General features: G+C 42.6%; 3 protein-coding genes across 5 annotated transcripts; 1 reads left to right on the top strand and 2 right to left on the bottom strand.

Moving 5' to 3' along the window:
- Positions 1 to 3,126: 3,126 nt before the first annotated feature.
- LOC109414180 (GPN-loop GTPase 2) lies at positions 3,127 to 4,162 on the top strand. The gene has a single exon (XM_019687963.3). The coding sequence runs from the start codon at positions 3,210 to 3,212 to the stop codon at positions 4,122 to 4,124; it is 915 nt and encodes a 304-aa protein (XP_019543508.3). The 5' UTR covers positions 3,127 to 3,209; the 3' UTR covers positions 4,125 to 4,162.
- A 480-nt stretch (positions 4,163 to 4,642) lies between these two features.
- On the bottom strand, positions 4,643 to 9,164 carry LOC134290111 (uncharacterized). The gene is made up of 4 exons (XM_062857147.1): positions 9,126 to 9,164; positions 8,405 to 8,954; positions 7,683 to 8,333; positions 4,643 to 5,370 (listed from the first exon to the last, which is right to left on the bottom strand). The coding sequence occupies exons 1-4, from the start codon at positions 9,162 to 9,164 to the stop codon at positions 5,348 to 5,350; spliced, it is 1,263 nt and encodes a 420-aa protein (XP_062713131.1). The 3' UTR covers positions 4,643 to 5,347.
- LOC134289470 (uncharacterized) lies at positions 7,622 to 14,225 on the bottom strand. Of its 3 annotated transcripts, none has more exons than XM_062855327.1 (3): positions 13,741 to 14,225; positions 9,031 to 13,202; positions 7,622 to 8,954 (listed from the first exon to the last, which is right to left on the bottom strand). In XM_062855327.1, exon 2 carries the CDS (start codon positions 12,188 to 12,190, stop codon positions 9,917 to 9,919), a length of 2,274 nt encoding a protein of 757 aa, XP_062711311.1. In that variant the 5' UTR covers positions 12,191 to 13,202; positions 13,741 to 14,225; the 3' UTR covers positions 7,622 to 8,954; positions 9,031 to 9,916. The 3 variants fall into 3 exon arrangements, with proteins under 3 accessions (XP_062711311.1, XP_062711312.1, XP_062711313.1); XM_062855328.1 differs by lacking the exon at positions 13,741 to 14,225 and having other exon boundaries at positions 9,031 to 9,193; positions 9,581 to 13,425; XM_062855329.1 differs by lacking the exon at positions 13,741 to 14,225 and having other exon boundaries at positions 9,581 to 13,425.
- Positions 14,226 to 14,763: the final 538 nt, after the last annotated feature.

Consider the following 14,763-nt stretch of genomic DNA (forward strand, 5'->3'; position numbering starts at 1 on the left):
TGTAGCGAACACACGGCATCCCTGTTTTCATCCTCGTATCCGGGTGGCTGTCGCATGAAGATTGATTCCTCCAGTTCTCCATTCAGGTATGCGGTTTTCACATCTGCATGCTTCACGACCATTCCTCGTTGGCTGGCAACCGTCAGTAGCACCCGGAAAGTCACCTGACGAACCACCGGTGCAAAGACTTCATCATAGTCTGTCCCGAACTTTTGGGTGAATCCTTGAGCGACTAGCCGGGCTTTATATCTTACCACGTTTCCATCTTCGTCTAACTTCCGCTTGAAGATCCATTTGCAGCCAACCGCCTTGCGTCCCGGCGGTAAATCCGTCAGCTGCCATGTGCCATTCTCTCGCAACGACGTCATCTCATCGTCCATAGCTGCTTTCCACAACTCCGCTTCAGGTCCTTTCATGGCTTCATTGAATGTCCTTGGCTCGTCAGTTAGCTTTCGCACCATACCAGTGGTCTCTCGATATCGTTGTGGCAATACTCCTCTCGTGCTACGCATCGGCCGACGCGCTGGCGTATCTCCTCCATCAGCTTCGTCTTCATTCGAGGTATCGTAAAAGCTGGAATCTGTATCCTCAGGCTCCTCCTCAACCAGGGTATCATCAACGTTGCCTTCTTCATCAGAAACTTCTCCATCTCCTTCAGACTCGGGATTGAACGGAATGACTTCAGCTTCATATTCCACAATTTGCGACGATACCGGACTCTTAGGGGAATTATCTGCTTCCTGATCTTCCATTTCGATGAACTGCGCATCACGGCTGATGATTATCTTGTCGGTGTCCGGGTCAATGAACCGAAAGGCTTTGTGGTTGTCTGCATACCCAACGAATGTTAGCTTCTTTCCCTTTGGATCCAGCTTCCTCCGTTTCTCGGCCGGAACATGCACGATGGCTGTGGTTCCAAAAATGTGCAAGTTGCTGTAGTCCGGCTGCTTCTCGTACCACGCTTCGTAAGGCGTCTTTTCGATGGCTCTTGACGGGAGCATGTTTTGAAGATGCACGGCTGCATTCACTGCTTCGGCCCAGAAACGATGTCCGAGTTTTGCATCCAGTAACATACAACGAGCCATCTCCACTATCGTCCGATTCTTGCGTTCCGCAACACCATTTTGTTGTGGCGAGTAACCTGCTGTGTACTGCGGAACAATCCCGTTGGCTCGGTAGAATTGCCCCAAACGCTTCGCCTTATACTCACCACCCTGGTCCGAGCGGATTACAGTAGGATTCCGTCCAAATCGGTTCCGAACCATGGCAACGTATTCTTCGATTACTTCAGTCGCTTCAGATTTTCGCTTCAGAAAATACACAACCGTATAGCGGCTGTAATCGTCTATGAGTGTCAGGAAGTATCTTGATCCGCCCGGCGTCACAGTATTCATCGGTCCGCAGATGTCCGTATGAACCAGATCCAGAATCTTCTTCGATTGTCGCTCCGTCTTTCTCGGGAACGGCTTCCTTGCGATCTTTCCTTCAGCGCAGCACTCACAGGTCTGGTAGACATCACATTTCTTGATGGATACGCCCTTCGCCAAACCTTCACGGACAACTCGCTGGATCGCTTCCGGATCTCGATGTCCTAGTTTACGATGCCACGAATGAATGCAATCCTTCGTATGGTGTGCAACTTTCATGCTTCGCTCGGTACAGGTCTTCAGTTGGTATAATCCCCCAACCTTGTGCGCAACTGCCGCAACAACGCCTCCATACTGAATCACGCAGCCTCGGGATTTCGTGAACGTCACATCTGCTCCCTTGTTGACTAGGCTTCCGACAGACACCAAGTTCGATTCTAATTCCGGAACATAGAAGACGTTGCTGAGGATGATTTCTTGTTGCTCTCCGTTGTCATCGTAGCAGAACAGACGGCCGGTTCCTACTCCCTGGACATCCGTTTCGTTGCCGTCAGCTAGAGTGATGGTCACGCCAGAACTTTGCTTCAGGTCCTCGAAAAACGATTGATCGCAACACATATGGGCAGTAGCACCGGAATCGATTATCCACGTCTTCAACTGCTTCCGGGTTTGAGATGCCGTGAACGCAAACGGTGTGGTTTTCGCTGTCTTCCCCTTCGGCTTGGGCTTCTGCTGAGTACCTCCTCGTCCTGCAAACGTCGACGAGCCTTCTTTCTTCATCACCATCGGACAGTCACGCTTCATATGGCCTGGCTTCCGACATTGGTGGCAGACGATGGTCTTCTTCTCGGTACCGACACGCAGGATGGCTTCGCCTTGACGGGTCTTCTCCATTCTCTTTTGCGCTTCGTCCAGTAACTTTCCTTTGATTAGCTCCATGGTCAGGTCCTTGTCTTCACGAGTCTCCAATGCCGTGGTCAAGTTGTCGTAGGAATCCGGCATGCTCTTCAGAACCATTGCCACTTTCAGGTTCGCATCCAATTCCTGACCCGCGTTCGCCAGACTGGAGAAAAGTTCTTCCATCCGGAACAAGTGGCCTTCCATGTCCCCGTTTTCGTTGTACTCCGCCTTACAAAGCTTCTTCAACAGGGATACCTTGGTCGTCATCGTCGTTTTCTGATGGTGCTTCTTGATTTCGTCCCACGTAGCCTTCGCGGTCTTGCAGTTTCTAATCAGCGGATGTTGGCAATCGTCCACCAGAAGGGCGATCGTAGCCCGGGCCTTCGCGTCACCTTCCTTCCAAGCGTCCGTCGGAGGGGTAGGGGCGGCCTCCGACACGAACTTCCACAAATTCTCCCGGACTAACAACATTTCGACCTTGAACCGCCAGGTTTCATATCCGCCGCTTCGTAACTTCTCGATACAAAATTTTCCACCGTCCATTGTAATCTTCGTATTCGATCTTCGCAGTGATCTTCCCTGGGCCAATAACCTATGGGAGGTGGGCCGTAGTCGTAGTAAAGAAACAACCTTCTTCTACAGTGGGCAAGAACAGAATGAACACATTTTTATTTTACGTATCTAATTAATGACATATCGACTAATCATAGCCTACTAGAGTTTTCCAGTCGCATCGCTTCCAACAATAAATACAAGTTGATGTGCGTAGTAGTTCAAACGAGATTATGGACACCCCTATTCAGGTAGTTCGATTGTCAATTGAAATATTTCAAGGAAAGTTTACAAACAAAATCGTATCGTCGCGAGTTCACATCGCTTGTGTTTCTTTTACAATCAAAAGATAAAATCCTTAAGAAATTCATAGTTATTCTGTGTTTTAAAATGCAAAATAAAGTGGTAACACTGAGAACGCAGACGCCCCTCTATGGGCAGCTGGTGATAGGACCTCCCGGATCCGGCAAAACGACATACTGCGCCAAAATGAAACAGTTCCTCGAAAAGCTGGAACGCAAAGTGACGGTGGTCAATCTGGACCCGGCGAATGATAACATGGAGTACGAGACGACCATCGACATCATGCAGCTCATAACGGTGGAAGACGTGATGGAGCAGTTCAATCTTGGCCCGAACGGAGCACTCATCTACTGCATGGAGTTCCTGGAAACGAACTTTGGCTGGCTGCTGGAACAGTTGAAGGCCTCCCCGGACAAGTACTTCATATTCGATTGTCCCGGCCAGGTGGAACTCTACACCCATCACAACTCGATGAAGAACATTTTCGAACAGCTGGAAAAGCTTGGTTACCATCTGTGCACGGTGCACCTGGTAGAATCCCATCACTGCTCAGAGCCGCATAAGTTCATTTCCACCCTGCTGTTGTCCCTGCACACCATGCTGCAGATGGGACTGCCCCACGTGAATGTCCTCACCAAGGCGGACCTGCTGAAGGAGTACGAATCAAAACTGGCCTTCAATCTGGAATACTACACGGACGTTCTGGATTTGAGCTACCTGTTGGAGTCCGTGGACAATTCCATGGGGCCCAAGAATAAGTACAAGAAGCTGAATGCGGCCATCGTTTCCATGGTCGAGGACTACAGTTTGGTTTCGTTCTGTCTGCTGGATTGCAACAGGGACGACAGTCTGCTGCGGCTGAAGAATGCGATTGATAAGGCCAATGGGTACGTGTACGGTGCCGGGGAAGAGAAGAACGTGAACACTCTGTTGGCTTGTGCAGTTGGGGCGGAAACGCAGACCGACCGGATGGAACGGGACGTCAATCCGTATGTCAGTTGATGAGGAACGTGAGGGACAATAAAAGTTAAATAAATCAAGTTTCATGGACGGTGTAGTAATTGGAAAGAAACATCCTTAGATCTGGACCATCGAGAACTGAACCGAAAAGGTAAGTAATAGACAATATGTTGTACTCCTTAAACTAAATAGCCATTTTATTGTAATATGGCAATAACTTTGAATCGTTTGCTTTTATTATAGCACTTATTGAACATTCATCATATAATTTCCTAATAATATAATTATTCAGATATCCACAATCGGATTTGACCAATGTTTTGACCAGCATGCTGCAATACTGCTTGGACAGATTTGTTAGATACTTCGCCACCCCGGCTCTGTACAATACAGTTTTGTTTGACGACATGACTCTAGACTATTCCAGTATTGTTTGAACTAAGTGGGAGCCCAGGTATCAATCTGAAACTTTACTTCGATATCGGAATAGCTGATTTAGGATCGATCATGAGGTCATGTGATGCTCCATGTAGAACTTCAAATAAGACGACTTATCTTGGTGATAGCTTTATACAGAATGATCATTTATTGTCTCGTATCCTAGCATGACCTACTTCGAATCCTGATACAGAGTCGTAGCTTACTACATCTCTCCTCCTTTTTATTTATTTTAAGTTTAAGTTTTATTTAACAATTATTCAACTATTTAATTCATTTCTTGTTTGCTTAGCTTGTAAATTTCATAATCATTCAAATATTCTGGTTTACGTTTACGTCTCTGCATTCGGGTTTCATCTCGGCCAACGATTCCATTGTCGACTTCACAAGGACGATTTTCTTCACAACTATCGAGGACATCATCTGGCGAGCCGCTACGGGTATTGACCGGGTTACTAGAAATTAAAAGCTTTGCATGATTCACGTGGCAATCGAATTCAACTCCAGTTAATAAGTTCTTCAAAGTAATCCGGGTTCCATTCTTCTTAACGACAACATGAGGTTGAGGGTTGAAGTTTGTTTCTAACTTGTTTGGTTTCACCAAATTTTTCACGACTACATGATCTCCAACGTCAATGTGTGATTCTCTTGCTCTTCTTTTCGAATCTCCATACTCCTTTCCTTTTTCTTTCTTTGTTTTGTCAGAATGTCATACTCTGTTCTCGGGGTTTGAATGTTCGGATACACGGATCATTGGAATTTTATCTCGAAGATTTCTTCCCAATAACAGCTTTGCTGGGGTAACGTTTGTTGTTGAATGAGGTGTGTTACGATAAGCTAGAAGAAAATCCTAAGAAAAGAAAAAAAAATGTTTGCCTCAAATATTAAATGATTAAAAAAAATCATGTTAGACCATTTTACCTGCAGATCATCTTTCCAATTCCTCCCCATTGCAATGCTTATTTTAACAGTTTTCAATAATGTCCTATTATGTCGTTCGACCAAACCGTTCTGGAATGGTGCGTATGGAATTGAATATGAGATTTTGATACCACTCACTTTGCAAAACTGAGTAAATTCAACAGAAGCAAATGGTGGCCCGTTGTCACATACAATTTCCTCAGGAAATCCAAATCTCGAGAAAATAGTTCGAAGTTTGAAAATAGTCGTTTTTGCCGTTGTTGAAGTCATGATTTCAATTTCTGGGTATCTTGAAAAATAGTCCACGACTACTGAGAGATGGATTCCATTTGTAACTTCCGTAAAATCCAAAGCTAATTTCCGCCAAGGTCTTTCTGGTAGAGGTGTTCTGGTCATAGGTTCGGTATTCGCTTAGATACTAGCAAACAGCCTGCACATCGCTTCACGTAATCTTGAACCATCAAATCCATACGACTCCACCAAACTTTTTGCCTTAAACGTCTCTTCATTGATTCACATCCTAGATGTGGCTCATGAGCAAGCTGTAGAACCTTTCCTTGCAAAATTCTAGGTATAACTATTCTATCATTTTTCAGTACTAGTTTCCCATCTGTTGATAAATCATGCGCAATCGTTTTGTATCTCGATAACGTTTTGGGCCATCTTCTGATAGGGTACGAAATCCATTGCATAAGCTCATTCAATTCAATATCCTGACTTATAGCTGCGATAATGTCTTCCAACGGTATAGCAATTGGGCATGCGTCAAATGATACTAACCGTATTATCCTCTCACTTTCTTCGTCATAACTTTGGATGTTCGTTCCCATTTCTTGGTATAACCGTGAGAATGAATCAGCAATATTTGTTTTTCCAGGCTGATAAATTACCTTGTAATCATAGGACATGAGACGAAGCTTCCATCTTTCTATGCAAGCGCATGGTTTTGCTCTGTCTCCAAATATTGTTACCAAAGGCTTGTGGTCGGTAATAAGCCAAAAGAACTTCCCGTACAAGTAATAATGAAATTTTTCAGGTGCCCATACAAGCGCCAAGGCTTCACGCTCAGTTTGAGCATATCTCTTTTCTACATCCGATAATGCTTTAGAAGCGTAGCTTATGATTTTGAACAAACCTTCTCTTGTCTTTTGGTACAGTACTGCTCCTAGACCAACTGGGCTCGCATCTGCTACTAGAAAAGTTTCCAGTTCAGGATCAAAGTACGCAAGAGTTTCGTTTCGTGCTAAAATTGACTTGAGGGCATCGAAAGATTTTTGATGGGTTTGACTCCAAACAAAAGGTATTCCTTTTTTCGTTAGGTTATATAAAGGACTTGCGATAGTGGACAAATGTGGAATATATCGATTCACAAAAGTTACCAAGCCTAAGAAGCTCCGCATCTCTTCCGCCGAATGGGGTTGACGAAACTGATTTATAGCATCTAGTTTCAAACTAGAAACTCTCGCGCCTTTGGCTGATAGGTGATAACCAAGAAAATCTATCTCCTCTACGCATTCAAGAGTTTTTGCGTCATTCAAGAGTACATTTCTTTCTGCCAGACGTTTCTTCACCAAATCAGTCCTTAATGTGAGAGTCTCTCGATCAGGAGCGTGTAGCAAAATGTCGTCAATGAAAACGATCAGCCACGGCATATCTGCCAATATAGTTTCCATGCATTTTTGAAATATTTCTGGAGCAGCAGATAATCCAAATACAAGACGTTTGTAGCGCATTAAGCCTATCAAATCAATAGATTTTAATATTTATTCGAAAAATATATTTCAAAATCCAAACCTAACGGTGAAATGAATGTAGTTATATATCGACATTCTTCATGAAGCAATAATTGATGAAATGCTTGCTTAATGTCAAATTTGGTGAAGTATTTGCTTCCCTTTAGACGACAAATCATTTGCTCCATTGTTGGCAAAGGATGCACTTCTCTTACAATGGCTTTGTTTGGTTCCCTCAAATCGATAATTACTCGAACTTTGTTAGCAGTTTTCCTCTTAATGAGCATTGGAGAAACCCATTCTGACGCCTCATTTACTCTTTCAATTATATCCTGCTCTTCTAATTCTTTTAATTTCAATAATGTTAATTTCTCAAGTGGAATAGGTATACGTCGAAAGGCTTGGCGAACCGGTGGTACCGATTTATCAATCTTAATACAAGCTGCCATATCTACATAATTCGTTATATATTATAATCAAGAACAAACAATTGATAATCAAATCTCACCTTTGATGCAGGGCAAAGCAATGCTGTTTGCTACGTTGAGAAACTTTACCACTCCTATATTTTCGGCCGACCTCCCGGAAAGCAACGAACAGTTTCCTCCTTCGATTACGAAGAACGTGGTGCTGCAGGCTTGATCTCCTATCGAAATTTCTGCATCCACTTCGCCAAGGACTGTCAAGGGATGATTTGAACCATATCCTCGGAAAATTTTCTTGCTGCCTTTCCGTACATCAAATGCCTTGAAACCCACCTTCTTCAGGGTCTTCCAGTCGGCTGCGCTGAGGACGTCTTCATCCGCACCAGTATCCACTACGAAACGAAGCTTCACTCCCCCAACAGCTGCATCTACTCTGCGTTTGTTGTCGAGGTGGAACAACTCACGGATCTCCACCTTATCGGTAACATCATCCAGTTCTCTTACAAACTTCTGTTTCTTGTTCGATGAGCTTCCTCGGAAACGGCTGGCTGGATAATTAGAGCTTTCCGAAACAGCCCGTTTGTCTTGCTGTCCTAAGGGTGAAAGGTTTGGCGCGGTTTCCAATAGCAACGTGCAAAATGTCCCATTTTTTCCACAGTTGTTGCACCTCGATTCCCGAGCAGGACATTTCTGATCGCCAGTAGGGTGTTTTCCTGAACATTTAGTGCACGTACCTTTATCCCAACTTTATCCTTTAGAGTATTGCCTGAATGAGACACCGCTTGCAGTTCTTGGACGTCAATACCATCATACGTTGGTTTGGATCGAAATTCTTGTACCTGGGTGGCCACGGTCTCATGAGTACGCCCAATCTTCAGCATTTCGTCCAGAGTTACATCAGCTTCCAGATATTTGGCCCTCAATTTATCGTCGTTTTGAGTTGCATAAACGATTTGATCCATGACCATTTGATCGAGTTGATCTTCGAAATTGCATGCCGCTGCTTGGATTTTGAGACGTAGAACGAACTGGTCCAATTTCTCCTTGGGATTAAACTTGAGTTGCCTGAACTTGTACCGCTCGTATCGTAGTGACATTCGTGGAGAAAAGTAATTATCCAAGGCCTCCATCGCTGCTCTGTAACGGTTGTCCAGGATATTACCGGTGATCTCCAAATTTTTCGCAATTTTCCTGACGTCCGGTCCACCGAAGCACATAAGAGCGTTGTATAATTCTTCGTGATCAGTAACACCTTTCAACGCCAGGTACGCCAAAAATTGTCCTTTCCATTCTTCCCATCGCGAAGATGTTGGGCCATCGCCGGTCTCATGGAACGGCAATATGTTGCAATTAAGCTGAAATTCAAAAGTTAAATGTTTCTTTGATTTAATGCGCAATCACTGATATTTTTTTTTATTTCTTTATTATTACATATTATTTATTTTGTATTTTCCTTTTTAGGGCAACTTTTCCGAACAACTATGCTCAAAATTAGCGGTCTAGAATCTTAATTCCCTTCGCTTTACTTTATCCGACTTCGGATCAGTCAAATGGCCTGGAATCATTGTTCCCTTCATTTGACTCTCTAAATGGCCTGAAACATTGTTTCCTTCATTTAGAGACTTCCTAATTGCCTCACGTTAGTGGGCTTCCAGACTTGGGGCAAGACACTGTGCTGGAGAGTACATTTCCCATCACAGAGTTGCTCAGAATTCCTCCGGATTGCTCCCGATTTTACTTGGGTGTTGCCTGATTCATTGCAAAATCAAAACAATATTGCCCGATGTCTCGCCTTTCTTGCAGTTTTAGGGGTGTTTTTCAACAAATTTCGTCGATCATTGGTGAAATGAGTTACTCAGAATTTCTCAGAGTTACTCTCGTTTGCACAGTGTCTTGCCCCTAGCTTCCAGATGAATGGCCTGGAATCTGAGTTTTGAATCCGGAGAACCGGAACCAATAAATAACTTTATTAACAGCTCACGGGAGGAACTACAGCAAAACCGACACTTTAGACCTAGCGATTAAAACCACTTAATTAACGGTAAATCTCGGGGGGTTTCTTCTGGGGTAAGAAAGACACTTGTTGTTCGTTTGGAGTACAAAACTAAAGAGAGCGTCAACGCTCGGTTTATTTACATTTATAGTTTTGACAGCGCTGTTGCGCATTCGCTTGCGCGTACTCTCGCGCAAGCGATAACTGATCAATGATTATAAATGATTGTTTGAAAGCACTCTAATATAAATTTACACAAAGTGTTGTTGTAAGACACATTAGCTCTTCCTCCTTATAAAAAAAAGTTATTGAACAGAAATTCAACTAAAGGGGTATCGTTTGACAAAGTATGAATTCATTTTCTACTCTAGATTTCCTAACTCGCTTCGAACGTCGGGGTAGGCCAGTAAGCTCTACCAATTCCGACTGGGCTTTTCTTTTCTTGTTTCTACGCTCTATTAGTATATCACTTTTTCTTCTTTCTTCGATAACACTCTGATCCGGTATTTGCCGGACATCACCTCCGTCCACGGCTCCTCTATTGGATTCAGCGATAGCCGGCATTGACCGACCAGTCTTGACCACTCGTATCGACCGTGTTGACAGCTCTGGTTCTCGTCCATCTTCAACGATCCGAATTCGAGTAGAATGAGTGGTTGATCTCGTTTCGGCATCTACCAGGATCTGTAATAAGTTTTCAGAAATCCGCTTTGAAAAACATATAATTACCCGTTGTTCTTGTAGATGTGGAATGTTTTGCTTACTCCACACCTTAAATGTAATGTCGTCAGTGTAGTATTGATTTGCTTTCAAAAACAGTAGAAACAGTAGTATCAGCATTAGCTGATAATTTCTGTTTTGGTTAACCATGTTGGTAACCATCAATACTAAACATGCAAGTACATATTCAGAAGGAAATTCAACCTTCAACGTCAAAACTTTCAAAGCCATCCGGTCTCTCACACACCACTCAACGATTCCATGCTTGAAGTAAAATGTCAGCTTTTCCTGGCCAGTATCAGCAGGATTGTAATGTTTGTTAGTTACATTAATGCTTTGTATTTGCTTAGTTATGAATTTTGATAGCGTGTTAAACGAGAGACCTTTGTCCGACAATAAGTCTGGCAATCCAAAACAATCAGCAAATTTTAATAAAATTTTCCTCATACTATTTACCTCCACCCATTTAGAGAAACTGTTCACCAACAATAAGAAGGCATTGTGCTTGAAACGAAAATCAATTGTGTGTTTCTTACTAAATGGTGTCTCGGCAGGTTTGCTTTTTGTCCTAATGTTTAGTTTTGGAAGTATTTCCACAGTTGCACAAAGGCCACAAGCAACAACAAGCTTATCAATGGTAGCTTGCCAACCATGGTGTAGAATGCTCAAAAGCTGCTGCAAAAACGTATAACGCCTTGTCTGCTTTGCAATATCCAGTAAAATTACCGGTAAGTTGTTCTCAAACATCAAGCTTTTTCCAAATTTTTGATGATATTCCAGAAGAACAGACAATTTCGATCGAAGTCGTAGGCAAACATCAGCATTACCCGTTAAGGCAGCACTGTTGATCATGGTTTGCGCAGCATCCAACAAATCAAACGTTGAAAATATCGGTTGTTTAACTTTGTCCAAAATACAAGCGGTTGTATGAGGTTTTGTTTCAATAGTAATAATTGACTTCTCTGTATTAAACCTATTATCACATTTGAAAATAATCTCCCGAAAATAAAAGGGAACGTCATGAAAATGTTCAAAAATTGGCACTTCACGAGTTGAAATCAAGTCTGTTTCCAAATGTTTTACAGCTTTAGTCGAATTCTTGACAACTATGTCGTACAAGTTTGGATTCGTATCAGCAACTAGTGCTTTGCTTTGATTTTTCAAAATATTGTTCACTGGCATCAAGTCACCAAAAAAATTTCTCCAGTTGGGACAAAATTCATCCAACCATGGTCTACCCAGTAGTGGAATGAACTGATAATCACAATCAATCACTAACAGATTTAATTTTGCTATTTTGTCATTATGTTGAACATTAACTTCCACTTCACCAGACACCTGTAATCTGGAACCATTTACCACAACAAGTTGTTTAGAGCTTTTTAATAAAGGAATGTCAAATTTAGAATTAAATGAATTTTTGTCCATCACTGTAACTGAGGAACCACTGTCAACCTCCATTTGTACAGGATTGTCTTCAATAGAGACATTCAATAGACAGGGATCACTTTTTTCAATGGAAGAAACATGCATACACTCTAGTTCAACTGAATCACTACCGTCCGAACCACAATCGATGGTCATTAGCCTATCAACTTCCTCGGACAGTCCATTTGTGTCATCGGTAACCGCCTCAGGAATGTAGTTGACTTCTTCATCGCTCAAATCGTCCCTCAGTATGTAGCACTGTCTTCGCTGGTGTCCTCTTCGTCCGCAGTAATCACAGATTGGTTGTTCCATTGTCCATCGTGTGTCGTCCATTCTTCTGCGCCTATGGATTGTACCAGCTGGTGGATGTCGATGCCTAGGATGCTGAAATCTTGACCTAGTTACGTTATAACGATCTTCCGCAGATTGAAAACCAAAACGACTATTCATTGAACCACGAAAACCTTTGGGACTTGTTCTTACTTTTCATTCAGCAAATTGTCTTCCATTAGAAGAAGCATATCTGTTATAAATTGAAGCCACTAAGACATAATTGTCATTGTTCTTCAAAGCTTTTGTATGAATATTCGCCGTTTCCCATGAAGCGATAATGTTTTCAACTTGTGCTAAAGTCAATTTTGAGCTATCTTCAGTTAAAAGTCTATGTCTAAGGGAATTATCAGTTAAACCAACAAGAATGCGATCAACTATAAGGCGATTCTTTTGGTCACCAAAATTACAATGTTCCGCCAAAGCTTTAAGCGAAAAAATGAAATCACTTGCAGTTTCCTCATGTTGTTGCATTTTCATACTAAAATTATACCTTTGTAGTAGAATTGAATCAGTTTCGTCAAGTTTTTCCTTAAGCTTTTGAATTAAAATTTCATAAGACACTTCGTCTAACATTTCTTCGGTCGGATACAATTTGTCCGCCATACTAAAAAGGTAATCTCCACCTAACAAAAACATTTGATCCTTCTTTTGATCGTCATTGACCTTGTTGACTCGAAAATGAAATCCTAATAGTTTAATCCAAGTTGAAAAAGAATGACCTTTGCGGAAAGGCTCAATATTAGGATTTAACACATACGCCATATTTGCCAAAAATAAGCAAAAACACAAATTTAGTCGTTAAATACACTTCACAGGTTTACAACACTAATTGCAATCAATAAAGTTTCAAAATGTTAAAGTTTTCAAAACAATCAAAATTTGTCTAGCGTAGTCCTACGTCAAAATTTCTACAACAGTTTCACACAATCAATAAAATTGCAAAAATCTTCAAACACAAGTCGCACTAAAATTGATCGTTACTCACCCGATCGATGTCGATCTTACCACGATGTCCACGAACCAGGCACTAATCGCCACCCGGCGGGAAGAAACGAACCGACCACCTCCCAGCGGGAAGGAACCAGCAGCACCCGGAAACAACCGTATGGCCACCCGCTGTGAATTTATCCTCCGAAATAGAAAGAAAAGGTACTGTTATTATACAATTAAAACAAAATGGTTTCGTTTCACTAAAAGAACTAGCAAATAAAAAGAATAACAATACTGGTGATAGTTCTTTTTGTTCCCGCACGGCCTATGCCACCAAAAGCAAATGGCGTTTCAACACCACCGAAACGAGTAAATTTCCACCGAAAATCGCGAAAATCACTGTTTGCACACTTTTTCCTCGCTAATTACCACTTTACCTTTGGGTTGGTACCTAGGGGCAAGACACTGTGCAAACGAGAGCAACTCTGAGAAATTCTGAGTTACTCCTTTTATCGATGATCGACGAAATTTGTTGAAAGACATCCCTAAAACTGCAATTTTCATTCAGCACACGCAACACTTTGGCAGTTTGACATTGGTGCCAGATCACACTTTGGCATAAATGGGAGAAATTCTGAGGAACTGTGAGGAATTCTGAGCAACACCTCGAGCACAGATTTGCTCTCGTTAGATCTGTCTCGCCCCTAGGTTGGTACTGTGTGCCCTGTCGTTCTCACCCTAATTAACCGCAGTTAGCGCCGCCGCCGCCGCGCAGATCGCGGATGATGGAGTGCTGTTGCCGCTGTTGCTCCGTATAGCCGTCCGAATGCGCCGAAATCCTCCGCCGCACCAGTTTTCCTCGTCGCCACTTTTGAATCCGGAGAACCGGAACCAATAAATAACTTTATTAACAGCTCACGGGAGGAACTACAGCAAAACCGACACTTTAGACCTAGCGATTAAAACCACTTAATTAACGGTAAATCTCGGGGGGTTTCTTCTGGGGTAAGAAAGACACTTGTTGTTCGTTTGGAGTACAAAACTAAAGAGAGCGTCAACGCTCGGTTTATTTACATTTATAGTTTTGACAGCGCTGTTGCGCATTCGCTTGCGCGTACTCTCGCGCAAGCGATAACTGATCAATGATTATAAATGATTGTTCGAAAGCACTCTAATATAAATTTACACAAAGTGTTGTTGTAAGACACATTACTGAGTTCCCTACATTCATCTCCCTAAATGGCCTGGATTTTACAAATCCCTACATTTAGGTACGTTTCATAAACACAATGGTAAAAGCATCTCCAAGAGAAATAAACAAATTTGTTAGTTACCATGGACATGATGAAACCAGACGGTAGCAACCTCCAGAAACTTGGATTCCGTAACGAATTCAACGACGATCGAACCAGACTCGGACTTGGATCTTGACTTGACCTTGACCAGGACGGACTGCACTTGTACAGCTGGCTTTTCCGGTTCCGGTTTCTTCCGACTTCTTTTACTCCGCACTTGGATTCGGCACACTTCTACTTGACTTCACTAAACTTCACAACCGCTATCGTTCCTTCTTTTCTCCGAGCGCGAACTCGACAAATCTTCCAGTACGGTTTTACCTCGCTGCCAATGTAGAACTTCAAATAAGACGACTTATCTTGGTGATAGCTTTATACAGAATGATCATTTATTGTCTCGTATCCTAGCATGACCTACTTCGAATCCTGATACAGAGTCGTAGCTTACTACACTCCATACAAGGT

The sequence above is a fragment of the Aedes albopictus genome, chromosome 3 (assembly GCF_035046485.1).
Source record: "Aedes albopictus strain Foshan chromosome 3, AalbF5, whole genome shotgun sequence".
NCBI classification, from domain to species: Eukaryota; Metazoa; Arthropoda; class Insecta; order Diptera; family Culicidae; genus Aedes; species Aedes albopictus.